Source organism: Phocoena phocoena, chromosome 5 (assembly GCF_963924675.1).
Source record: "Phocoena phocoena chromosome 5, mPhoPho1.1, whole genome shotgun sequence".
In the NCBI taxonomy this organism is placed as follows: domain Eukaryota; kingdom Metazoa; phylum Chordata; class Mammalia; order Artiodactyla; family Phocoenidae; genus Phocoena; species Phocoena phocoena.
The window spans coordinates 2,269,433-2,295,903 of NC_089223.1; the positions used below are offsets into that span (position 1 = coordinate 2,269,433).

Sequence of the window (26,471 nt, forward strand, 5' to 3'; positions counted from 1 at the left end):
TGGCGTTGGAGGAAAATGTACACCTTTTGTAGCGGTATAACTGTAAAAGCTTTTAGAGTCTGCTTATAGTGTTCGGGTTCATCATATATACTTGATTAAATTCATTTATTTTGTGTATTCATCGCTACTGCCTCATCCCTGAAAGGACTTGAGGTTTGTGTACTTGACCCCAAAACAAAAATGCATAAATATATGTAGAACTCTAGCCACAAGACCTTTTGCTACTCATTCATAGGTAACACTTTGGCCCCATGTGCAGTGATGTAGGTGAGCAGGACTTTGGCTCTCTGTTCAACTACATCGATAAGCTTCTCAATTCCTTGTCTACCTCCCTGACTCTCCCAGTAAACTTTATCAAGAAACAGAGACTGAAGGAGTTTCTGCCGTAAGTGCTGGCTCTTCAAAACAGAAACTGCAGATTCAGGAAACCTAAAAAGAGAAAATGATATTTCATTCTTCGTAATTGCTTGGAAATATTATGCCTTACCCAATGGCTCTGCCCTTCATTAATCTGGCAGAAATCACACTATCAGATAATACCTTGAGAATCAAAACGTTTTTTGTCACTGTCAAGCTGACACATCTCTTAATAATTACATACTAGGAGAATAGGTTTCAAGGGAACTGCATTTTCTATACCATTGAGAACTTGACATAAATACCAATGTCTAACTTAAGGTTATAATATGTAGGCAAAGAGAGGCATGGAATGAGAATGGATTCCGATAACCCGGAAAAATACTTTCCTCAATCTTAAGCTCCATTGCACCCATAGAAACCACTTGAATCAGTCAAGTAGAATGGTAACCTTGTAAGTGTCAACATGGGGTTTTATGCAAGGAAATATGAGAAGAAAAATGCTGACAATTTCAGTAGAGTACTCTTCTAGAGAAGAAGACGCATGACTGAAATTAATGAGAAATAATCCAAAATGTATGTAGTAAAAAGAAAGAAATCATTCCAAAATGCCCAATTAAATAAAGAGCTGCCTTTGGTTCAGGTAATACTTCAGGATTTCTAAGAATCTGGGAACATTCTACTAAACCGGAATACTAAATTGTTTTCAAATAAATTTAGCAAAACTCAAGTTTGAGACCCAGGGCATTCCACAATGAAGCATCTCTCTGGAAAACCCGAGGTCAATTTAGAAGGATCCTTGCTGAATTACCTAAAGAGAGTGCATTGTGATTTCCGCTCTTCATTTAGGAAGAATAAAGCCAGGGGTCTAGCATATACATTATCTGAAGGACTTAGTAAAATTTCTGGTTCAAAATTACCTGCAATGTTTTGCTGAATCTCCAATTTGGCCTCTCTCCAAGCTTTCATTAAAATGCTGATGAAAGCACAGTACAAATTTTGGGGTGTAATAGTAAACTTGGTTGTTCCTTAAAAGCTAAAACAGAACATATAAAAACTAAAACAGAACATATACTTGTTTCAAGAGTACAGTCTGCCAGGAGTTTCAGGCCTCTAAGCACCTTCTCCAAAAGTCAGTGGAGCAAGCTGGGGATAGCACTGAGGGAGCGTGAATACAGCAATCCACGTGCTCCAGCATTTCTGATGCTGCAGAGAGACCAAAGGCCACAGAGGTGGACGTGCTTAAAGGATGCTAATCAGATGCTCGGAGCTTCCCGAAGACATGTCCTATATAAGTTAGTGACCATAGTACTAATTAAGTAAGAATTTTTGCTCTATGAAGTGCTAATAATCCACGATTTATAAATTCTATGGCCCTTGAACTAATTTAGCTGTGGCGGAATGTACGAGATGAAACTGCTAAAACCATGGATCTCTTTAGCGACTAATCCTTTTCATAAAGGAAAATCAAAAAAATTACCTGACTTTGCATTACACTGATTAATAGAAATATTCTATGCATAAATCTGGTTTAGCAAAGTCTTCATTTTTGCTGTTGAATGGGTAAATTACATATTCAAAGAAGATTTAACTTTAAACTCATTACTCCTCATAATGCATTTAAGGTTAAATCCTCTTTGAAACCATAAATAAAACGTTATTCATATTTTTATGAAGGTATAGGATAGATGGATTCTCCAGGCACACACTTAATTCTAAGAGGAAATGCAGGGATTTAAAGAAGACCCCATAATACCAACTCAGTGAGTGATGTCTCTAGTATGTAAATTTGCCTACACATAAAATTTCCTGAACGTAGACACTTAGAAGAGAGAATCTAAGAGAATCCACATATTCTACCTTCAGTCCACAAAGAGATGTGAAGAATGAATATTAACAGGGAAAGACACAACAAAAACTCAAGAAAGTGGGGCTCCTGAAACTCTCATTGTCTCTAGTGTCAAAAGACCATAAAACTCAAGAAAGTGGGGCTCCTGAAACTCTCATTGTCTCTAGTGTCAAAAGACCATAAAACTCAAGAAAGTGGGGCTCCTGAAACTCTCATTGTCTCTAGTGTCAAAAGACCATAAAACTCAAGAAAGTGGGGCTCCTGAAACTCTCATTGTCTCTAGTGTCAAAAGACCATAAAACTCAAGAAAGTGGGGCTCCTGAAACTCTCATTGTCTCTAGTGTCAAAAGACCATAAAACTCAAGAAAGTGGGGCTCCTGAAACTCTCATTGTCTCTAGTGTCAAAAGACCATAAAATCCACATTACCTAATTCATGGAGCTAGGAAGAATTGTTGAAATATGCTTCAGAGTTTTATTAACAAGAGAAATAGGAACAGCAGAAACACCAAGAGTCACTGCAGAAAAATTACTGGACTTGGACTTGGAAGACCTGGCTTCTTTTAGGCTCGCTCTTGTGTCCCCAGCAGTCACTCAGTTTCACAAAAGGCCGGTTGACTGTTTCACTGAAGCACCCTTCTGTCTTCAGGTTCAGACACACACCCCAGTTTCTTAGCGACCCTGATTTCTCACTAAGGGACAAAGACTATGAAGTGTGCTTTTTGGGGGGAAGCACTGAAATGTAGCCTCAACCTCCATGGTTGGGGGCGAACAGCTCAGACCCTGCAGTGAGGTTCCTGCCACTATGGAGTGTCTTCGTTTCCTATATTTCCAAATACTTCTTGAGTGTAAGCTCAAGCTACTTTTCCCCATAATCTATGTCTATGGAAGGATTTTCAAATGCTCCGAAACCCTCCTACTTGAATTAAACAGCCATTGTCTTTGGCTACCATGTCCTACTCAGCCGACTGGCTCTGACTTCCCATGCGCTGATCAAAGTCACTGAGTTTATTCTGCCTTTGGACATCCTGCCTTGTCAATATCAGCTCGTCTGTTAGTTCTCCGGTCCTGTGCCCTGGTAATGGAGCCCCTGTCACCTGCTCACCCCTGCTGTGCTGCTTCCTATTCCACAGACCTCCATGTGACTCCAACTCCACCCACGTGGATTTTCACAGTGAGGGTCAAGCCACGTGATGGAGGTGAAACTCAGTAGGACCTTTGTAGGTTGCACGGGTCAGTGATGGTAAAACCTGGCGGCACCCTTATTCTGTTCCCCTTGGGTTTGGTTCCCTTCTCTGGGCTTCCATTCCCAGATTCTCTTTAAGGGCTAAATTATCAGACACAGGATGTGGGTCTTCTCCAGACCTTACTACTTATTCAAGAGAAATGTAATGTCCTGCAGATGTTACTACCTCAAGAAACTTACTCTTTGATGCCTTCTAACAGTTTGAAGTTCAAGTTATCTTCGCTTCTGTCAAAGAAACCCTTGTTGTCTATAAAGACCAAGTGCCTTGGGTCCTGCTTTCGCTGGACAATGTGGGCTAGAGCCACAGCATCCTGGTTGTCGCACTTCAGCCTCCGTCCACTCTGTACACAGGCATCTTCCTTCCGAGGTCGGAACCCACAGCAGTTTATATCCAAGCGATTATAAATCTTAAAAGGGAAAACAAAAACAATTCTGAGACGCTGAGTAAAAACAAAACTTGGGAAAGTCAGAAGATTTCCAAAGAATGAGCGCTTTCTAAATAGTTGACTTGCCAGAATCTAATTGGGGCCAGGCTCATTTAATTAAAGGCAACACTTAAAGTCCAAGGTTCATATCCTTCTCACTCAGCGATGGGTCTAAGCATTGCCAGATCTGCTAACAGCTCCAAAGGCAGGTCATCCAAGCTAAGCATCTCCACCCTTAATATTCAGAGTTCCCACTGACATCATACACCGATGCGTGGCCAGAAGAATCTCTGCTCTGATGCTACTCGGGACAGAAGATAGAAACCATTGTACTTCGACACATCCAGAAAACCTGAGTGATCTCAGAGGCTCTAAAAGTTTACTGCATCCCCTAACCTCTCTGGATTTCAGCATTGCAGTGTCTAACGCGAAATAACAGAGAAGAAGTCTATTGAAAAGATGCGCGATCCAGTAATGATAGCCAAGAACACTCTATGTATGGAGCCCAGAGTTAGATTTTAAATAAGTAAGCAGAGTGAGCAGAACAGTTGGGCCTACTGGTGTTTATTGTGGGTAATAGGGCTCCTACCCTCTAGAAGAGGGCAAACAGATTAACTAGGAAAGGGAGAATTGGGTTACTTCCATTTCTTTGGGGCAAGGGAAGAAATAATATTTATTAGTCAGGTTAAAGAAAAGCCCAGGCTCGGAGTTAGATAAATTTAAACTCAAGTCTCTTCTCTCACACTTTTCAGCTCTGCGACCTTGTATAGATTCCTTTACGTTACTGACTGTCAGTTTAATTACCTGCATAATGGGAATGAAACTATTCACCTTGCGCATTTAGTGGGAAGATTAATGAAAGTATCTGGATACACACCAGCCCTGACCCAGGCTTCTAGAAGATACTCAAAAAAAAAAAAGAAAACTGTCATTACTATTGTTGAGACACAACACACACACGATATGAAGTGATTTACCTCAGAAAAAGCTTCCAAGGCAAAAGGTAATTTCTCCATTTCAGTGAAGGAAAACTGAGCCTCAGAGAGTTTAAATAATCTGCTCTGCTACTTAAATATTAGTAAGTAGCAAATTTAAGATTCAGACACAGTTGTGTTTGTCTTCAAAATGCCACGATTTTCCCCCAATACGTCACGTTGAATAGTTTAAGGCTAGTCGAAGATTGTACATACGCTCAAAATTCAAAAGATGGCTCAACACAGAGTGTCATTTTTATTCTTTTGTCACTAAACTCCCATCCTTTCTCTTCTTCCTGGGTTTTTGCAGATCCTGTGGGGCTGTGGCCACTTGCTAAGGAACGGATGCAGAAAGAGTAGTACCAAAATTGAGCCTACTTTGAAACAACTCTTCATTCATTCATGCAACAGATGTTTATGTAACATCTTCTACCCTCTAGCAGTGGGCCAGGCACCAAGGCAAATGTCACCCATGGCCAGCACCCCTCCACCAGCACTACTTCCTGAGGAAAATGAAGTGGTTTAATCTTGTCTCACTACCACAGCAAACTTTGAGAACTGGACAAAGGACCCTCCTCTCTGTTTTCTGCAGGTAAGTAGACTTGGTATCAAATAGCACACTTTGGGAAACAGGAATTATAAGAGAAGTTAGCATAGGCCAATTTTCTATGAGGTTTATATAAAAGCAGTTACATGGGATGGGGCGGCCCATGAACCACAAGCACTTGGACAGTTCGGAGGGTACAGTGCTGGTCGAGAAACAGTCTACAGATCAGGGAGGGCTCTGGCAGAACTGGCTCCAGGCAGCTGATCCATAGGGTCATGAACCTAACCAGTGGTTTATCCAAAAACGTCACATCGGCTGACTCCAGGGCATGGTGAGTTCCCGGGGCTGGTTCAAAGTTTCTCAAAGGTGGGCAAGAATGCCCAACCACAGGACTGCAGGTTAAATGAAAAAAAGCATAAGTTGGAAACGATTAGAAAAATGTACTGAGCCCTTTCTTCTCAATTTGATTTATTTTATGTAGCACCCTGACTGCCTTTGACTATAAGAGAAACCAAATGATACAGAGAGATTGTATATGCTCACCAGTTTTTGAGTTACCATTGGGGGGTCAGGGAGAAGGTAAAATTAACTCTTCTAGAGAATGCTTCTCACCCGATGTCCCCCCTTTGGGGGTGGGGTTTTAAAATTTGCTTATTGGACTCGAGAGGATTTTTGAGAGTGGGCTGACTATTTTTGAGGGCTTGTCTATAAAATTATATTGCCAATGTCTCTTTTTTATATACATTAGCTAATAATTCTCAAAGAATCCTTTTCCCATCATCTTCATATGTTTTTATCCGATTATAATGACATTATATACAGGGGGGAAAACTTAATCCTCTTTCATTTTGGCTACAAAATCAAGGCGTGTTGTGTTGGATATGTGTGTTTAGAACTTAAATTTTAACGACAGATCTACCAGCCAGGTCTTAAATGGTGCTCTGAACCCTAAGCTCTTTCTTCCTTTTTGATTTCTAGTAGCGGGAAAGGACCAAGACATATAGCAATATTTCTGTTGTTTCTACAACAAGGACACGAGTATCATACATGCTATTGCTAAATAACAAGCACGTTAATGTTCAGGCCTAACTTTTAGAACTTCTGCAAATATTATACTTTTCTATTTTTAAGCTAAAAGAAAGCATTAAAAGTTAAAAGTGGGACAGACCGACTTAGGGCACCTTTTTACTATCTTCTAACACTGGACTGTTTCGAACAGTGCACTTTTAAAGTGTTTTGTCTGATCTCATTTTGAATCACTCAACAGTCTGTGATGATTTCACCACTTCCCTGTCAGACTGTTGTGCTCTTAAGTCTCACAGACCTTGTTATTGAAACGGGGTGTGTGCGTTCAGGTTAACTTCTCTTCCAAAAATGTTTATCGTTCCTTTTTTTCAGATCTATGCATGTACCCGGTGGGTATGTTAACACACGTTGAGTGTGTGTGGTGTGTGTGCGTGTACACCTACGGATAGAGAATCAGATTGCAAGGCTTTAAATACTCTGAGTTTTACTTTGTTTTTCTTAGCATCCAACTATAGTAAATTATGTCTTTGTATTAATAACCTTGTCTAGCAAGGGCTTAAGCAGCTCTTAAATCTTGTTCCTAGCCCTTCCCAGAATTCTGTTTATAGTCTCCCTTTCAAATTGACATTCAATATACCCAAAATAATTTGACCACAAAACCATAATCCACTCCCTTAAATTCAACACCGTTTTGCTTGGCATTTAATTTAGTTATATATTGAATATATTTCCACTTACACTGAGCAGAGTTTACCCACTTTTTCAGGCCCAATAAAGCACATCCTAGACATCTATATTCCATAATTATGGTTTTAATATATGTCCTTGTTTGGTCCACACATTAAAACAATCATTTCATTTAAGTGTCGCATGATCAGACCCCATAGTTACCATCTACATGTCTATGTTCTTCGGTAATAGTCCTACAGAGAAGACTGCTTGAGGGTAAATCTTGTCAGCTAAGCAGTTAGGTGTTGATCACCGTTATTGCAACTTGTTCAAATTCGCATCTTCTTACTCTTTAAAACAAGGAAAATCTTTTGCAAAATTGATCTTCCGAACGTGAAGATTCCTGCCAATGATGAGTTTCTATAAAATGACTCTTTCCTCTTTTAGGAAAATCTATCTTTTCAATGTTTACCTAACTAAAATTATACTCAGAAAATTCAGGTGTTCCTGCCAGATATTTTGTTGTTGGGGATATTTTTAGATATCTTGCCTTCTTCTCAAGTTTCTTTTTTTAACCCCATTTTCCTTTTGGTAGTGTGAGTTTTGTCTGTAAGAAAAAGTATCATAAAAGCGACTCAAGTTATGTGCACAGAGCCCAGACCAGGATGTCTCAGCTGCCCTGACTAGCTCTCTAAGGCCCAGTAGAAACCTGCAGAAATCCAATCACTCTCCACACTTCTGCACCCCACCCTTTCTACCTGTGTCTTCAAAAAGGGGATCTGTGGGAGTTTCTTCTTATCTCTTTTTCCTCAAAGCAAAACAATTAAATGATTAATTTTATTGCCTGAACAAAGGCAATAAAAATATTCTAAACATGCTGGTAATACAAATAATGAAAAACATAATAGCAGTCATTTACTGAGTGTTTGGTGTGTGCCAGGAATTGTCCACTTAATTCCTTACGTGGCTTATTCGATCCTCATAGTAACCCCAAGAGCTAAGTGCTAACAAGAGTCCCATTTGATGAATGAGAACTGACTCAAGGTCCCTCAGCTGACACATGACAAAAGTCAGGCTTCCAACCCAGATGTCCATCGCCCTGTGCTTCTCAGGGGCATCCTCCAACACGGTGCTGCAGAGACGTGAGTACGTTTGTGCAGAATGTTAACTGACCCCACTTCACTAAGTACTGGTCACAGGTTTCAGCAGAAACGCAAAGAACTTCAGTGCAAGAGTTCAGGGAAAATTCATAAAGGAGTGGATATTATAGTTGGGTTTTAAAAGACAGGCAGTATTAGCTAAAAAACATGCAAAGGCGTGAAGGTAGCAAATCCAAAGGCATCTTTAGAGAACCTGAGGGTACGTTAGACCAATGCTTCTCAAGTGGTCTGCCATGAAAAACCTAGTGGTTTTGCCTTTTCTCTCCCCAGGCCCCATATTCCATGTGGCCTGTTGCTTTGTTAAAAGATGATAAAATAGAGATTATCGTATTAAGCGAAGTAAGACAGAGAAAAACAAATATCATATGATATCACTTATATGTGGAATCTAAAAAAACGATACAAATGAACTTATTTACAAAACAGAAACAGACTCACAGACACAGAGGACAATCTTATGGTTACCAAAGGGGAAAGGAAGGGAGGGATACATTGGGAATTTGGGATTAAAATATATTATGTTATTATGTATAGTATGTATAAAATAGATAAACAACAAGAACCTATTGTAGAGCACCAGGATCTATACTCAATATTTTGTAATAACCTAAATGGGAAAAGAACCTGAAAAAGAACATATATACGTAAAACTGAAGAACCTAGGGGTAAGACAGGATTAAAGACACACCCCTACTAGAGAATGGACTTGAGGATATGGGGAGGGGGAAGGGTAAGCTGTGACAAAGTGAGAGAGTGGCATGGACATATACACACTACCAAACGTAAGGTAGATAGCTAGTGGGAAGCAGCCGCATAGCACAGGGAGATCAGCTCGGTGCTTTGTGACCACCTAGAGGGGTGGGATAGGGAGGGTGGGAGGGAGGGAGACGCAAGAGGGAAGAGATATGGGAACATATGTATATGTATAACTGATTCACTTTGTTGTAAAGCAGAAACTAATACACCATTGTAAAGCAATTACACTCCAATAAAGATGTTAAAAAAAAATACTGAATCACTTTGCTGTACACCTGAGTCATTGCAAATCAACTATACTTCAAATAAAAAATAAAGAAAATGTAAAAATGTAAATAAAATTTAAAACATTAAAACTGCCCCTTTACAAAGAAAACTGCGTTTTATAAAGAAAGTTGAAATTACACAATAAAACATGTAATGAGTGGAATTGAACAATTCACTGTAGTAACTCATCCAACGCTTGGTACAGAGCAGGCACTTGACCTACGTGTACCATTGACAGAATTCTCCCGAGAGCATCCACTTTGCATTTGGCTATTTACAAAGCTCCTCCAAAACATTGTCTTCTTTGGGAAGACTCAAATAAACAAAATGATTCCGGCAGAGTAAGACGTGGGTCTTTTTAGAACAGCATCCAGTGGATGGAGTGGGAAAGATGGGCAGGGAACAAAGAACAGGGCTGCCTGTCCTCCTCGTTTGCTTCTGACTGGCGTCTTTACGTGGTTCAGTTTCACTAACTGTGGACCACGGAGTCTCACAGCCCACGGGGAGTCCATGGAACACCCTGCATGCAAGAGGCATTTGAAAAACAACACGCACATGTGACAGAAATAACAATAGTATTGTCATTTGCAGTTTTCTGGAAGATTCCTTTGAATTCCAGTGGTCTCACTTGACACCTCATTTGTTTTTAGAAAATGCACGGAGAGAAAACTTTCAGTACATATTTTATCTCAAAAAGGCAAAAAAACAGTGAGAATTGTCAGCCCCACCCTAGGAAGAGAAACACAAGCATATGGACTTACTTATTTGCCAGCTAATAACTCACGTTGGAAAATCCTCGTACTTGGATTTGTCTTGATGTCAATCAACGCACTGTTGCCATGTTATCAGTGGAACCAGATTTGGATCCCTGTGGTCTAGTGGTGTGTGGATCTCTACTAGATCACAGAGAAGGGCGACCTCAGACAAGCACCCCGGCCCCTATGGTACTTGTGATCACAGACCTAGGCCCATACCTTGGGAGCTCAACAAAGCAAAAATAAAAGCATCCTTCTCACCAGTCTGCACCTGTAGAGCTAGGGAACTCTCATCTCATGAAATAATAGGTTTCATTTTTCTTCTGTGCTACCATGGTAGCAGCTAGCCTGTTAGATGAGTATGCATGCAAATGTGACCAGCAGAGTAGCTGGTGAACGATGAGAAAAGTAAAAATCGTTTGCGGTACATATATCTAACTATGGGCATCGGTTCCCCCGTGCCTCGGCCTCTGTAAACAGCAGTCATGGCTCTACACCGCCTATCCTCCAGAATTCCACACTTAAAAATAACTATCAGTGTATACCAATTCCATGCAGACTCTCCAGTTTCTGTCCCATTACTGAATCATAAGTAAAGAGTAACAGTGTTTTTTTATATATAAGTAAAACTTTTTAATGCTACAATACATTTGGATCTAGTTCTACAGATGCAGTATTTGAATTCATGTACCTCTGAATAAATACCAGAAGTCAAACATCATTCTGCCACAGAAAGACTCTGGAAAGAGTCACTTGTCACCAGGCAAGTGACAATCTATTTTTAGAGAAAGAAAATTCACGTTCTGTAATTTGCACAAGCAGAGCTGCGTGAAAATAGCCTGTCAGGAATAAAGACGCAGACCTACTGGAGAACGGACTTGAGGATATGGGGAGGGGGAAGGGTGAGTTTTGACAGGGCGAGAGAGCGTCATGGACATATACACACTAACAAACGTAGTAAGGTAGATAGCTAGGGGGAAGCAGCCGCAAGGCACAGGGATATTAGCTCGGTGCTTTGTGACAGCCTGGAGGGGTGGGATGGGGAGAGTGGGAGGGAGGGAGACGCAAGAGGGAAGACATATGGGAACATATGTATATGTATAGCTGATTCATTTTGTTATAAAGCAGAAACTAACACACCATTGTAAAGCAATTATACCCCAATAAAGATGTTTAAAAAAAAAAAAAAAAAAGCCTGTCAAAGGCACACCCACCTTCCTGTAAAGATTTACAAAGAGCACTTGACTAAGAAAAACAGTAAATATTTTATGGAATTCTGATTTATAGAATGGATTTACTTGAAGCAAATATTTAAAACAGCAATAAAATAACCTTAATATAAGTACACTTTCTTAAAAATACTTTCAATGGAATGAAACAGCATTTTAATGATTTAACATTAAACAGGGTTGCCAATAATTTTACATCTCAGGGAACAGTTCATTCAAAGCTTTCCCCTTGCGTGACTTGACGTGTATTCATTTTTAGCATGCTTATGGAATTTCTGTTTTATTTTCCTCTATTATGTAGTATTTTATTATAAGGATAGTGACAAAAATGAGTAAAGATAAACTAAATGACTGTAGTAAAACACAATGCTGATTTTGCTGACAAAGATTCTGTGTTTGACCAAAGTCAGGCTCCTGGACTTGCTCCGAGGCTTTTCACGCCCTTCCTTATAAAATCAAGTTTTAGCAAGAACCCTGCAAAGTCAGTTTAACCAGGAGCCCTCACCCTTACAGCTACCTGATCACGCTTAATACCTAACCTGCGTCCTCAGCTTCCACCATCCCAAAGGTGATGTCTGAGCACCTGTCTTTAGCAAGAATCTGGTTAGGTCACTTTACCTGGAACTCCCCTTCCCCCAGATGTTTGCTCTTAGCCATTTTTCACCCCATGACCCCGACTCTGTCCCCCCCCCCCAGCTATACGTTCCCACCTGCACTGCTGTATTCTGGGTTCAGCCCCACCTCTCTCCCCATTGTAAAATCCCACTGCAGTGATCCCTACACCTATTTCGATGATCCTGAACAAAGGCTGACTTACCATCGTTAACAAGCACTTTAACAATGATTAACACAACCTAAGTAAAAATACCCCAAAGTTATTGAAACTTATTTTTTATGGAAATCAGCTCTCTTTATAAGAAAGATAGACTGATTATTTTCTGGTTCTTTAAAAATAAATGCTGCTTGAGAGTAGAATGGAGATTGCCAGGAGCTGGGGAGTCGGGAAGATGGAAGATGCTGGTCAAAGAGAACAAACTTTCAGTTAGAAGATGAATACGTTCTGAGGATCAGACTATATTTAATAATACTGTATTGTACACTTGAAATTTGCTAACAGAGTAGATCTTACACATTCTCACCACACACACACACACACACACACACACACGGTAACTTTGTGAGGTGACGGAGGTCTTAATTAGCTTGACTGCAGCAAAGATTTCACAACATATATGTAACTCAAATCACCCCATTGTACACTTTAAGTATATGCATTGTATTTGTCAATTATACCTCAATAAAACTAGAAGGGAAAAAAAAGAGAAAATAAATAAACAAATTCTGCTTTACTAAATTAGACTTTAAAAACAAAGATTATTTTTACACACATGTATAGAATTTCCTGTTTGAAAATGTATTTGTTTCTATGCTCCCTGGGCTGGCAAATAGCTATAAAGTAAAGCCGTTTATGTAGCTTAGATATGAAATCCCAGGATACTGCAAAAGCATTTTATATCATGCAGTTACTAATTATCAAAATAAACCAAAAGGTTAGGTATCACATTACAAATAAAGAAAAGGCTCAGAGAGGCTAAGTAACCTGCCCAAGGAGACACAGCTAGAGAATGATGTGGATTTCTACCAACTTCCGCCTTTTCCACACTGCCTCCCAACATGGAGAAGACAAGATTCTTGCTTTCACAGAGATTCCAATCGAATGCCTCTAAGTATGATTCACTGTGTATCCTCCACACCAACCAACACCACGATTTGCACAATGCAAATACTCAATAAATGTCTGTTGGAAAAAATGAAGGAATGAACGCCAGTTCCTACTGAAATCTGTCTAATGCAGATAGCTAACTACTAAGAGACCTCTCTCTAATCAGGGCAGACCTCCACGTTTTCCTGATCCAGTATCTTGTAAAAAGCTCAGAGTGTTAAAATCAAAATCAAAGAATCTTAGAATTACAGAAACGTCATAACGCTGAAGTTACCAGAGACTATACAGGCAAAAGTGAGTTTATTTCAGAAAAATTACCCTAGAGCCATAGTTCTCAAACTTTTTTATTTCAGAACCTTTTGGCACTCTTAAAGGTATTGAAGCCCCCCAAAATCCTCCTTTATGTGGGTTATTTATCATATCGAAATTAAAACTGAAAAAACTTGAATAGTTACATATTAACTCATTTAAAAATAACACTGATACACCCATGACATGTTAACATAACATATTTTTACAAGAAATTGCTGTATCTCTAAAAAAATAATAAGAGAAATGGAATTGTTCTTGCAAGTTAAAATGGTGTTAAAGGAAAAAACAGCAATGAGTCGAGCTCCTGATTCAAACAATTGTATAAGTGGTTTTCCTCAAGACAACCACTGCACAGTGGGAAGCAATAGAAGTGCTTTATATACACTTTCCACTTGCTCACCCAAAATATTAAAAAGATGTACACTTACAGGTGGAGACTTAAGAACATTAACCGTTTTTATTGCTCCATCAAGGATTTTCTTAAGTGCATCAGGCCTTCATTCCATGGGTCTTTTCACATGAGTCCATTGGCCACAAAAGGAGAACAACTCTTGGTAGAGTCTGGTGCCAGCTTCGATTCATCCCAAGGCACCAACAGATTCACCCATGATTGCAAATTTTGTAAATATTGTAAAAAAAAGAAAAAAGCAAAAACTCTGAGTTTTGTGACCTCACAGACTCCCCTGAAAGGGCCACAGAAAAGCCATCACCCCAAACAGTCCCATTCAATGTGACCATAATCAGTAACAAATGTGAAAAGTCCTGTTTATCTCTTAGTTATCTGTGTCCATAAACATTTTGAATATGGTTGGAAAGAGCCTGTCACTAATAGAATCCTTATGGACCAGCTCTCCCTTAAATCTCTCTGAGTCTACTTCCTTGGGCAAAACAAACCTTGAATCTTTAAAAAATAATTACATACAAAACATATATATATTGAGCCAGATAAATAGTTGCTTGTCCTCTCATTGTTGCTATGGCAATACTGTTGGGTTGTTTTTTCCACGGTTTCCTTATTTACCTCCTGGTAGATTTATCTAGATTCAACACTTAGACCTCCTGTTTTCCCGGAAAACAGCAGAGTCAAGGATGGTTTCAAACTGTCTGTGTTTCCAGGGCATAGGATCAGTGGCAAAGCCAATCCCAAAAGCTAGCTCAAACAGTGCATTAAACAATCTTTGAGTCTCAAAAGATTATTTATGGAATTACACAGGCTTCCTCTAATCCCTGATCTCTCCAGCCCAGCGATGGATACAACAAGATTTAGGATTGATGTGTACTGACCAGGCACTAACCAATTTCAGCACAGCCTAAAAATTCCATGGCAAGGGTTGAAATAAGCAAAGATGACCTGTAATTAAGGAAAATAGACTGTGCTTTGATTAACAATTACATTAGAATTGACCCAGAAATGCTCAGTTGGTTGTCACTTGGCAATGAGGTTTATGAATATAATGTATTTGACCAGATATTTCTCCTTTGATTCCGACAGATACAAGAGCAAAGACTTATGTCAACCCGCCCACATTTTACACAAATGAGGCTTTAGCATAATCCATGCCAGAAAGCTCTGAGAATAAATGCTAGACAGTAGGTGGAAAGGATACATAAAATTCTAAAGGCTTTGAAGTTGGAAGCAGACGTCTGAGCAACTCTGTGCTTCTTCACAGGAAGGAGATGCTTTGAGACACAGAGAACCCTTAACAGGAAGTAGGCCAGGATCCAGAGAAATACCTTCCTGCTGTAGAGGCCAGGTTGCCAGTAAGCTACACCTCTGTCACGGACTAGGGTTGGTGTGGCAGCTCTTTATCTTCAAAGTTGCATCCTTGAAAAATCAAATAAATAGCTTAAATTCTGTGGAGTGAGAGAATGTGGTCTTTAAAAGGTCTCCACCGGAGAAAAGATGTCGAAGCCAAAAGACAGACTGACAAAGGTCAGGGCCTTTGTGTTTACTTTCTCCATCCTGTCATGTTCTTGTAGAGAACTTTTAGCAGCAGAAGTACATTCCATGTAAGGGCCATAAAACGTGAAACTATTCGCCTTTTGAAATAGTGCTGGTTTCCTAATCTCCACGAGGTTTTGAGTTGGCCTAACTTCTTAGTAGGAGGGATGATCTAACGGGTCAATTTCTGCAGGAGAAGGCTTTACCAACTTCCTAGATGGAGCTGGGTGTGTGAGTCAACCAAGGGGCCATCTTTTCTGGGAAAGAATCACACTGAGAAATGAGATAACAATAGTTCCCAGGCCTGGAGATGACATTGTGTCAGATTCGAGAGCCAAGACACAAGATCTGAAATGATACCTGAGGCCCACAGATTGGGTGGGAATTATCTACTAGAACACAGAAATCCCTCAGTCCAAGTTGGTTGAATTTAATCGAACCCTGTAAGCAGTATCCTGTATGCTTATAATTCCTAGTTTTGTTTATAAAGTAAAATGAAAAGTACTAACATATGCTCATAGGAAAAATAGAACAAATGGTTGCGAAGCAAATTATTTAAATACAACACCTATGAAGCCAAACATGGTCTTTCATATAATGTTAAAGAGTCCAAAAGCACTAATGTGGTATCTGTCGCATTAAGTTCAGATGAGGAAACCAAGGCAAAGAGAGGTTAAGTAGTTTCTCAATGTTCAGAAATTAGTTATTGGCAATTGGAATTCAAACTTAGCAGACTGGTTCCAGAATCTCAGTTTCTAACTGTTAAACAGACTATATCTGAGGTCAAAAAGCAAGTTTTATACCTCCTAAATCTTCTTCTGTTATTTTATTTAATCTTTTGAAAGGAATTTGACCAAATCTTGGAAACTCAAATGCTCTCTAGAATACTACCCTTTGTCATCCTAATGGGGGAGAATTTTTATCCACTCAGTTCAGATACCCACGCTTCAAGAATAAAAGGTTACTTGTGCCTCTGTCATAGTTAACAGACCCAGTAAAATGCCATAGCCTTTGGGAATGTAGATTTTTTAACTGAGTGAAACAGAAAGAATGTTGTGTACAGAAAATTAACAACTGTGTTCTGTATTCCCTTGCCCTTGCCGTAGCATCAGAGCAAGTGATTTCAGTTTGCTTCAGGCATAACTTTCCTAAGACTGCTCACAAAATCCACCCAGTATAATCCAACATATTCCCAAACACCATTTAAATAAGGCATATATTTGACTTTAAAATAAAAATTTCAGTGTAATTGATGAGAAGCATTATTGTATAAAAAATAACCATTTATTATGGTTCTCATGAAAAATGGCCTAAGCTTGTTCATTTATTCATTTATTTGCTCAGTAAACATTTTCAATAAACATCTCTCTATAAACATTGTATGATGCTAAATATAAGAAGCAAAAAATAAATAAAATAAGATCTTACAAAAAATGTAAAATTTCTCTGGAGTAAAATCTATTAGAAAAGTCAAAAGAGGACTTCCCTGGTGGCGCAGTAGTTAAGAATCCACCTGCCAATGCAGGGGACACGGGTTTGAGCCCTGGTCCGGGAAGATCCCACATGCCGCGGAGCAACCAAGCCCATGTGCCGTAACTACTGAGCCTGCGCTCTAGAGCCCACGAGCCACGACTACTGAGCCTGCATGCCACAACTACTGAATCCCGTGCACCTAGAGCCCATGCTCTGCAACAAGAGAAGCCACTGCAATGAGAATCCCACGCACTGCAACGTAGAGTAGCCCCCGCTCTCCGCAACTAGAGAGAAAGCCCATGCGCAGCAATGAAGACCCAATGCGGCCAAAAATAGATAAATTTTTTAAAAAGTCAAAAGAAAAACAACAAAGTAAGAAAAATTATTCGAGATGTTTCGGGTTGAATAATAGCTAACTTTCATCACATAAAAATGTTTTTATAAATCAATAAGAAAAAAGTTATGGAATGCAATAAAAACATCAATGATTTGAACAAGCAATTCACAGGAAAAAAACACAAATAATCAATGTATGAAAATATGTTATCCTCAACCTCACTTGTAATGAAGGACCCGGAAATATATACAAGACCCCATCATCCTCCATAAAATCAGCAAAAACATTTATTAGTTTTCCACTTCCCAAAGTTGGTAAGAGAGAAGGAAGCAGACACTCTCGCACATTACTTGTAGAATTGTGAAACACTGCAACATCTAGAGAAAAATAGCCTTTGTCTGTGACTTTGGGACAAATAAATGCTGGATGAGTCAAAAATGTAAATCCATTCTCACAGATGCCACCCTTGTATATATAGTTTGATCTACTTTTGTAAATAGTGACCAAATGAATTCTTAACAGTCAGACTAACTTCTGACTTCTACATTCAGTGCTTTAACCAGAGCCAAAACTGGGAACTCCAATATTGGTGTCTTACCTTGGACGGTTCCAGGTTAAAGTCTTGCAAAGGTCTCATCCTCATGAATTATGGGGGATGAGAAAGACTCCTCCCTCTATTGCAGCCTTACGAGATTATAATATACCATAATATACTATAAACATAATTTTTATATGCACTGGGAGACCTAAACATTTGTGTGATTCACTTTAGTGTGACATTGGCTTTGTTGTAGTGGTCTGACACCAAACCCGAAATCTCTCCGAAGTATGCCTGTATTTAGGATGCACTAAGTATCATAGGAACGTTGCCAATCCATGTTCTTTTTCTCATGGTTTCCCAACCTCTTTATCATTCCCAGCCTACGATCCCACTCGAACTTTCTCCTTCACTATTTTATGGCAAAAGGTTCTTCTTCTTTTGACTGCATAACAGCAAGAACTTATATTATTTTCGGCCGGCCATCCTTACATGGATCTATCTTTTTGTTTTATACAGTATAGTTTCCTACCTAAGTAACGTTTTAAAAATGAAACTTGGCGCGCAGCATTGGGATAACCATCTCATACTACTTCGCCGCCCCTGCGGTGGTTTTCCATGGTTTAATGCACAGCAGATGTCGCACAAATATATCTTCATTGGTTGAATGATAGTTGGAGCTTCCCTTAACAGAAAGGAGAATGATAAAGACAGATGGTAGGTTGAGATTTAGTTGAAGGTTCCAAAATTAAAACAAATGTCACCAGAGACAACTTCTAACAGGGTTTGCCATCTAATCATTATAGGTTAGCTCTTCCGTTCATCAGCTGCAAACCTCAAGGTCTATCCCTTCTCGTAGACTTCACCACAAGGTCCATGAATCTCCTCTCCATCCCCCATGCCCTACCATGGTCATCAACCTCAGGACCTTCAACATCTATGCTGACCACTCCCCATAGCGAATACCCTTACCTACTTCACCCTAGCTATCTTCTTCCATTCTCCACTGTATTGCTACTACATGTTATCATACCAACATCTTCCATTAAACTAAGAAAAACTTGGTAGTTGTTATGTAATAATAGTTAAAAATATGAAAAATACAGTTAGCCAAACCTGCTAAAATCTCTATTTGGGAACTTACTAGCTAAGTAACAGCAAACAAGAGAGGTAACTCTTGAGAAACAGCTCTCCATGGCATTTCTGCACATCTTATATCAAGTTTTCTTCTGCACTATCTCTTCAAGGATGTCAGTATAGCAAACAGTCTTGGAAGATACAAAGAGTGTCTCCCTCTGGGGTGGAAGACAGATTTGTCTCCTGACCAGGATAATAACGATAATGTCTCCTTCTGGGGCAAATGCTGGACAGTTGTGTCAGCAGCCTCTTATAAGACTGGAGGTTTCCTCATAAGGTACAAAACCTCACTGGGTGTAGCGTTCAGTGGGGTGACTTCACATCGCCCCAGTGGGACCTGAGGGCAGAGGAACGTGAGTGATGAAGTCATTTGTCGCTGACCCGGGAGGCTCTTGTCTTCTGCTATAGCATCTATGGCTGGCTAACTTGTTAACTTGCAAGCAGGGTAAGACCTCAGACCCTTCACAGTTCTTGACAGGAACTTCTTTATGCCTTAGTTTCCCTACCTGTGCAATGGAAGAGGACACTTACCTCAGAGAGATAGTGTGCTAATTAAATGGAATAATGAGGCTATACATATACAGAGCCCAGCCTGAGTCTCACAGCTGCCCTTTTCATCAGTATTTGGCGACTCCTTGCCAAACCAAGTGGCCTGCTCTCGGCTCAGTTCTCAATGGTGGCTCTGAGGCACAGACACCAGAGATCATCTCTTCTTCTCAAAGTTCCTAAATCTCAACCTTCACTAAACTGGTTTTCTTCCCATGTTTTTGTAGAAAGGCAGTCCTAAATTGCCACAAATATACTAATTAACAATACAGAAACAGAAAACCAGTTTTTCTAAGGTGGAAGAAGGGGAAGGCAGTAATTGGAATGAGGGGGTAGGGAGAGTCATGAGATCTTCATCACAAGGAGGTAAGAGTTATTACAAAACCTATAAAACATCAAGTCACTCAGTTATGTAGATGGCCAATATTTATTATTCTCCAATGTCTAATCTTAATGACATATTTGCAAAGAATTACTGGAAAAAAAAAACAGGGGAAATGGTGGCTGTAAGGTATGTGGCCAAGTGACCATTGAAACAGTATGGAATAATAGATAAAAAGGCACTTTTACTGTCAACAGATCCCAGGATTCCAAGTCCCAGATTTTAGTAGTTGTGAGAACTTGGGTGAGTTACTTAACCTCAAAAAACTTTGGTTTACTTACCTCCCAAGTGGGGTAATATTCTCTACCTTGAAGAGCTGTTGATGGGTTATCTCAGTAAATTGTATCTATGATGGGTATGACTATTCCATGAGTAAAATACTGAAGAATTACCTATTCAGAAATTAATATGAGGGCCAAGGGACATTTCTGAATATTTCCCAAAAAGATATAGCATCTCGTGATGTGGTACCAGGCTTGCCAAATACAACCTTATAGAACACCGGGCTTGCCAAATACAGCTTTATAGAACTTAAACTCTGGCTTCATAAAACCCCAAGGTACAGGAAATTCCTTAGTGGCAGACTTCTGTAACTCTGCGTCAGTCTCAGATAACCACTTACTTGATTGAACTTACCTGTAACAAGAAATCAAAGAGAGCCATCTTGGACCATTCGTGGTGATGTATTTCAGTACAGCCCCATTCGGGTTTGGGTACGCGGCCATTCTGCCAGCACTTCTGTTTCAGCAACTGCTGATAAGTTCCCCAGGTGAGCTTAACAGAAGAGTGGGTCTCATTACTCGTTGGAGACAAGGATGAGTCCCAGAGAATGAAAGGACATGGGCGGCCATCTATAGAATCCAAAAACACACAAAAAAAAACACTTTTAGAATGTCACTGACTCAGTGTGTACTCTTGGATGTCATTCAGTCTTTCACAGCTTCACACTCTCATCTGTCACATGTGAGAGTTTGATTAGATGACATTTATGATCACTTTCCCTTCTGAATATTTACTATTTTTATACCTCAGTGATGCTTCCTGATAGCAGTCTTATAAGATGGAAAGTTATTGTTAGACAAGGAAAGAAAAGATTTTTTTAAACAGATACTTTATAGATGTGGCAGGAACAGGCCACTAACCACCAATAACTACGTCCTCTGGTTAATGTGGTTTTATTCCACATCTAAAAGCAGTCACCATGAAAAAAGAAAGAATCCAGACATTTATAATTATCTATTCAGTGTCTGAGTGGAGTGGCTCTCTATTTGTAATAACAACCGTCTGATTTTCTGAGGCCATATTATGATGTCAGGAAGAAAAAGAATTTTTAGAAGTTGCAAATTTAAAAGTGAAATTGTATGTTTCGCACCAGTCACTATAATCTCCAAAGAAAGAAAAAGGAAGCAAGAGGGGTTTTTTTTTGTTTGTTTTTCTGATAGAAACAACAGCACTTCTGGTAATGGGTCATTTATTCACATAAAACCTCACAAAGTGTATTTAAGCAAATGTCATTTCTTCAACTTCCTGTGCATAGAATATTTTTTCCAAAAAAGTCTGTCACTCGAATGTTTTTGTCTCATTCTTGATAGTTTAGAAATTTCATTGGTCAACTGTACATTAAATGACACTGTAAGCTTAAAGCCAAAGCATCCCTCTCAAGCTCCCATGTCTGTCAAATAAAGTCACTGAAAGATGATGAAGAGCAGCTTTGCTTGTAACTTAAAAATCAGAATGATCTCTTGGGGAAAAAAAGAAAAATGAGTAAGTCACAAAGGTCTGAAAAATCCCATTTAACATTGTTCACAGGCCTGGGCATTCGAATCCTCTGAAACTATGGCTGGAATGTCAAGACACATCGCAGGGATTTTTAAAGCTCTTTCAAATGACCTGAGAGGTTCTCAATCTGTAACTGTTTTTTGTTAAAGACTTTTATTTTCCCACCTTGCTTATTTGCCTTCATGTAGAGCTCTAAACTCTGGTCTTTAATGCAAGGACAGTCACTCCTCTAACCACTCCTGAATGTGGTGTTACAATGACCTTAATAATATTAATAACATTCACTTACTCATTCTAATCACCTACATTCCAGTTTTGTTCAAAAGAAAAATCTTTCTCCTTTTAGCCTTGCAATTTAGGCCAGGGCCAGTAGCAAGTCGTTTAGATTGTGGAAAATAGGTCACAGTCACTGATGTACAATTGAAAGAAAAATAGACAAAGAAACATGAACCATATATAAAGAACTTAATTGTTATCTCTCTCCTTTTTACTTCCTTTTACTGTACTAAATGATTTGGGGCTGCTGGGACCCAATTATCTTCTTAGGTATTAGATAAATATAATGTTAAATGTATATGCTCCAAATACTATGCCAATTTAAAAAATAATAATAATAAATTCTAGGTAAAAACAAGCCATCATGTAGTGGGAGACACACATAAACCAGTGTAACGAAATACATGTAAGAGACACAACACAGCTTTCAAAGATATGGGCACTTCAGACTTCTAAATATCAACACCAAGAGGCTCTATCACTCAGTGTCTTTGGAACAAACTGATACACAGCTAGCACTTTGCATTCTCAGGGCTGGGAAGTATTCAAAGGGAGTTGAAAAACACTGAAATTCAACAACACAAATCAATACACAAGACAGACAAAGCACCAGTTTCCTCAGTACACAAGGCCCTCAGAGAAATGAGGAAATTATGCACATAAACAGTTGAAACAGTTAACTTCTGTGATGTTTTTCCTTCCCTTTAGAAACATTTGTTTCATATTTTAAAAGTAATTAAGAGTAAATCTACTCATTTTAGGAAATATAACATTAAAATGTATAGCTAAAAGATGACATGATAATATATATAGGAAACACTAAAGTCTCCACCAAAAAAACTATTGGAACTAATAAATGAATTCAGTAAAGTTTCAGGATATAAGATTAATATACAGATATCTGTTGCTTTTCTATACACTGAAAATGAACTCTCAGAAAGAGAAATTAAGGAAACAATCACACTTACAATCATATAAAAAAGAATAAAATATCTAGGAATAAACTTAACAAAGGAGGTAAAAGACCTATTTGCTGAAAACTATAAAACATTGATGAAGGAATTTGGAAATTATACAAAGAAATGGAAAGATATCCCATGCTCTTGGATTGGAAGAATTAATATTTTTAAAATGGCCATACTACCCAAAGTCATCTACAGAGTTAATGCAATCTCTATCAAAATACCCATGACACTTTTCACTGAACTAGAACAAATAATCCTAAAATTTATATGAAACCACAAAAGACCCCAAATTGCCAAAGCAATCCTGAGAAAAAAAGAAGGGAGCTGAAGGAATCACACCCCCTGACTTCAGACAATACTGCAAAGCTACAGTGATCAAAACAGCATGGTACTGGCACAAAAACAGACACATATATCAATGCGAACAGAATAAAGAGCCCAGAAATAAACCCACACACCTTTGGTCAATTAATCTACAGCAAAGGAGGCAAGAAAATACAATGGAGAAAAGACAGTCTCTTCAATAACTGGTGCTGGGAAAACTAGACAGCTACATGTAAAAGAATGAGATTAGACATTTCCTTACATCATGTACAAAAATAAACTCAAAATGCATTAAAGACCTAAATGTAAGACCTGAAACCATAAAACTCCTAGAAGAGGACAAAGGCAGAACACTCTTTGACATAAATTGTAGCAATATTTTTTAAATCTGTCTTCTAAGGCAAAAGAAATAAAAGCAAAAATAAACAAATGGGACCTAATTAAACTTAAAAGATTTTACACAGCAAAGGAAACCATAAAGTAAATGGAAAGACAACCTACTACATGGAAGAAAATACTTGCCAATTATATGTTTGACAAGGGGTAAATATCCAACATATAAAAATAGCTCATACAACTCAATATCAAAAAAAAACCAAAGATCGCTTAAAAAATGGGCAGAAGGCCTGAATAGACATTTTTCAAAAGAAGACTTACACACAGCCAACAGGTCATGAAATGATGCTCAACCTTGCTAATTTTCAGAGAAATGCAAATCAAACCACAGTGAGATATCAACTCACACCTGTCAGAATGGCCAACATCAAAAAGACTACAAATAACAAATGTTGGTGAGGCTGTAGAGAAAAGGGAACCCTCCTCCACAGTTGGTGGGACTGTAAATCAGTGCAGCCACTATGGAGAACAGTACGGAGTTTCCTTAAGAAGCTAAAAACAGAGCTACTATATGACCCAGCAACTCCACTTCTGGGTATATTCCAAAGAAAACAAAAACACTAATTCTAAAAGATACATGCACCCCAATGTTCATTGTAGCACTATTTACAATAGCCAAGATATGGAAGCAATCTATGTGTTCATCAACAGATGAATGGATAAAGAAGATGTGGTATATGTACACAATGGAATATTACTCAGCCATAAAAAAGAAGGAAATTTTGCCATTTGCAACAACATGGATGGACCTAGAGAGTATGATGCTTAGTGAAATAAGGCAGACAGAGAAAGACAAATATTCTATGTTACATCACTTATATGTGGAATCTAAAATATAAAACAAACCAATGTATATAACAAAACAGAAACAGATTCACAGATACAGGTAAAAAAAACTAGTGGTTACCAGTGGGGAGAGGGAAGTGGGGAGGGGTGAGATACAGGCTATAGGATTAAGAGTCACAAACTACTGTGTATAAAACAAATAAACAACAAAGATATACAGTACAGGAAAATATATCTGTGATTTTTAATAACTTTAAATGGAATGTAAAACTACAGAAATATTGAATCACTATGTTGTACCTGAAGCTAATAAAATATTGTAATCCACTCTACTTCAATACAAAAAACAAATAAACAAACATAAAAAAATGTCTAGCCTAGAAAACAGCAATCATCTACAATCTCCTACCCTAGTAACCGGTTCTGTTATTCGTATATTTACATCTGGTATTTTCCCATCCCTTTCTTTCACACATGAAAAAGTAAATTGTTTTTAGAAATTTAAGGAGTAGAGCTTTCGGTTAGAGTTCAGACTCTAGAACCCAACAGACCTTTTGAATTCTGATCCTACTACTTCTTAGCTTTGTAACATTGGACAAGTTATATAACCTTTTCAAACCTCACTTTCATCCTCTGTAAAGTGTGGGCAATACTGTACCTTCCAAAACAAACTTTGTTAAACAGGATCATACGTTTAAAGTTCTCAGCCTGGTGCCTAACATATATGCATATCCTGGAAAGGTTTTGCTATGACTATTTTTTTTTTTTTTTTTTTTTTTTTGGCGGTACGTGGGCCTCTCCTGCTGTGGAGCACAGGCTCCGGACGCACAGGCTCAGCGGCCATGGCTCACGGGCCCAGCCACTCCGTGGCATGCGGGACCCTCCCGGACCGGGGCACGAACCCGCTTCCCCAGCATCGGCAGGCGGACTCTCAACCACTGCGCCACCAAGGAAGCCCTGCTATGACTATTTTTATATGCATGCGTTATACAATCACATAATTCATCAGCCTTCTAGCCCTTATTTGTTTATTGAACATCTACTATGTCTCAAGCACTATTCTAGGCCTAAAGCATATAGACATACATGCAAGGTTTTCAGTTGTTTGTTGTTCTGTGGGATTTTTTGCTTTCATAGAGTTTACATTTCCAGCAGGGAAAAGAGGCAAAAATTACACAAGGGAAATAAACTATTTGGAATCACCTTATATATATAGTTTATCATAATTGTTTCACTAAATGTTACATTGCAAACATTTCTCTTACACTTAAATATTCTTAACCAGTGTCACTTTAACTGTGATACAATAATGTAACCCAGTGATCAGCAAACTTGGTCAAGGGCAGACGGTATTTCAGGCTTTGAGGGCCACACAATGTCAACTAGCAAGTGCTCAACCCCATTGTGATACGAAAGCAGTCAAAACAGTATATAAACAAATGGTGGTGACTATGTTCCAATAAAACTGTATTACACACCCTGAAATTTACATTTTTTGTAATTTTCAAGTGTCATAGTAGTATTATTATTATTTGGATATTTTTTTCAACCATTTAAAATTGTGGAAGCCATTGGTAGCTCAGGGGCCACACAAAACAGGCTGTGGGCTATCCCTCACCCACAGACTGTAGTGAATCAATCCCTAATCTAGTGTGTGGGTTTATTGTGTTTCATTTACCATTTCTCTCCTTTAAATCTTAAAAATTTTTTTGAATGATACATTTTCTATTAAATGGTTCTCAAACTGCCGCAGGGAGCTTTCAACGGATAGGAATAATTGGTTTTCAGTTAACATCCTCTGTTTTCCTCCACATGCATCTCCCCTCAGCAAAATATTCTGACTGCCACAGAAACACATTCTGTCCTGCCATGCCTGGCGTCAGTCACCACAGGGAAAGGGGCTTCCAGAGAGCAGGGTAAGAGGCAGTTCCCAGGCTGAGCCAGGCTGGATGCCCTTCCTTCCAGCCAGCAGGTCTTGCAGAGTATTTGTACACATTGCCCAGGCTGGTTCCAGAGCTCAGAGCTGTGAGCAACTACTGTGAGGTGCATTCCACTTTGTATAAAATATGGCTGATAACAGAATCAAATGAAGCTTGATAGATCTGAAGGGATGACAGAAAAATACCCTTTGAAAGCAGCAAACAGGTTAAAGCAACTTACCTGAAGTGTTTCAGAGATGAAGGGCATTCATCTCTTCGCATTTGGATTTGTCAGAATGAGGCAGTACTAGGCTCTCTAGAGAAATCTTAACGGTGAAGAGAGAAAATTCTACCTGTCAGAATGGGGAGGAAGTGGGG

The 26,471-nt window shown here is 38.9% G+C and overlaps 1 protein-coding gene across 1 annotated transcript in view; it reads right to left on the reverse strand.

Moving 5' to 3' along the window:
• Nucleotides 1-221: 221 nt before the first annotated feature.
• The window catches only part of GASK1B (golgi associated kinase 1B), a 41,001-nt gene continuing 14,751 nt past the window's right edge, over nucleotides 222-26,471 (reverse strand). The window contains exons 2-4 of the mRNA XM_065878166.1: nucleotides 20,285-20,499; nucleotides 3,631-3,857; nucleotides 222-429 (exon numbers count right to left, since the gene is read on the reverse strand). Of these exons, the coding sequence (XP_065734238.1) occupies nucleotides 222-429; nucleotides 3,631-3,857; nucleotides 20,285-20,499 (650 nt within the window). The remainder of the gene's footprint in view (nucleotides 430-3,630; nucleotides 3,858-20,284; nucleotides 20,500-26,471) is intronic.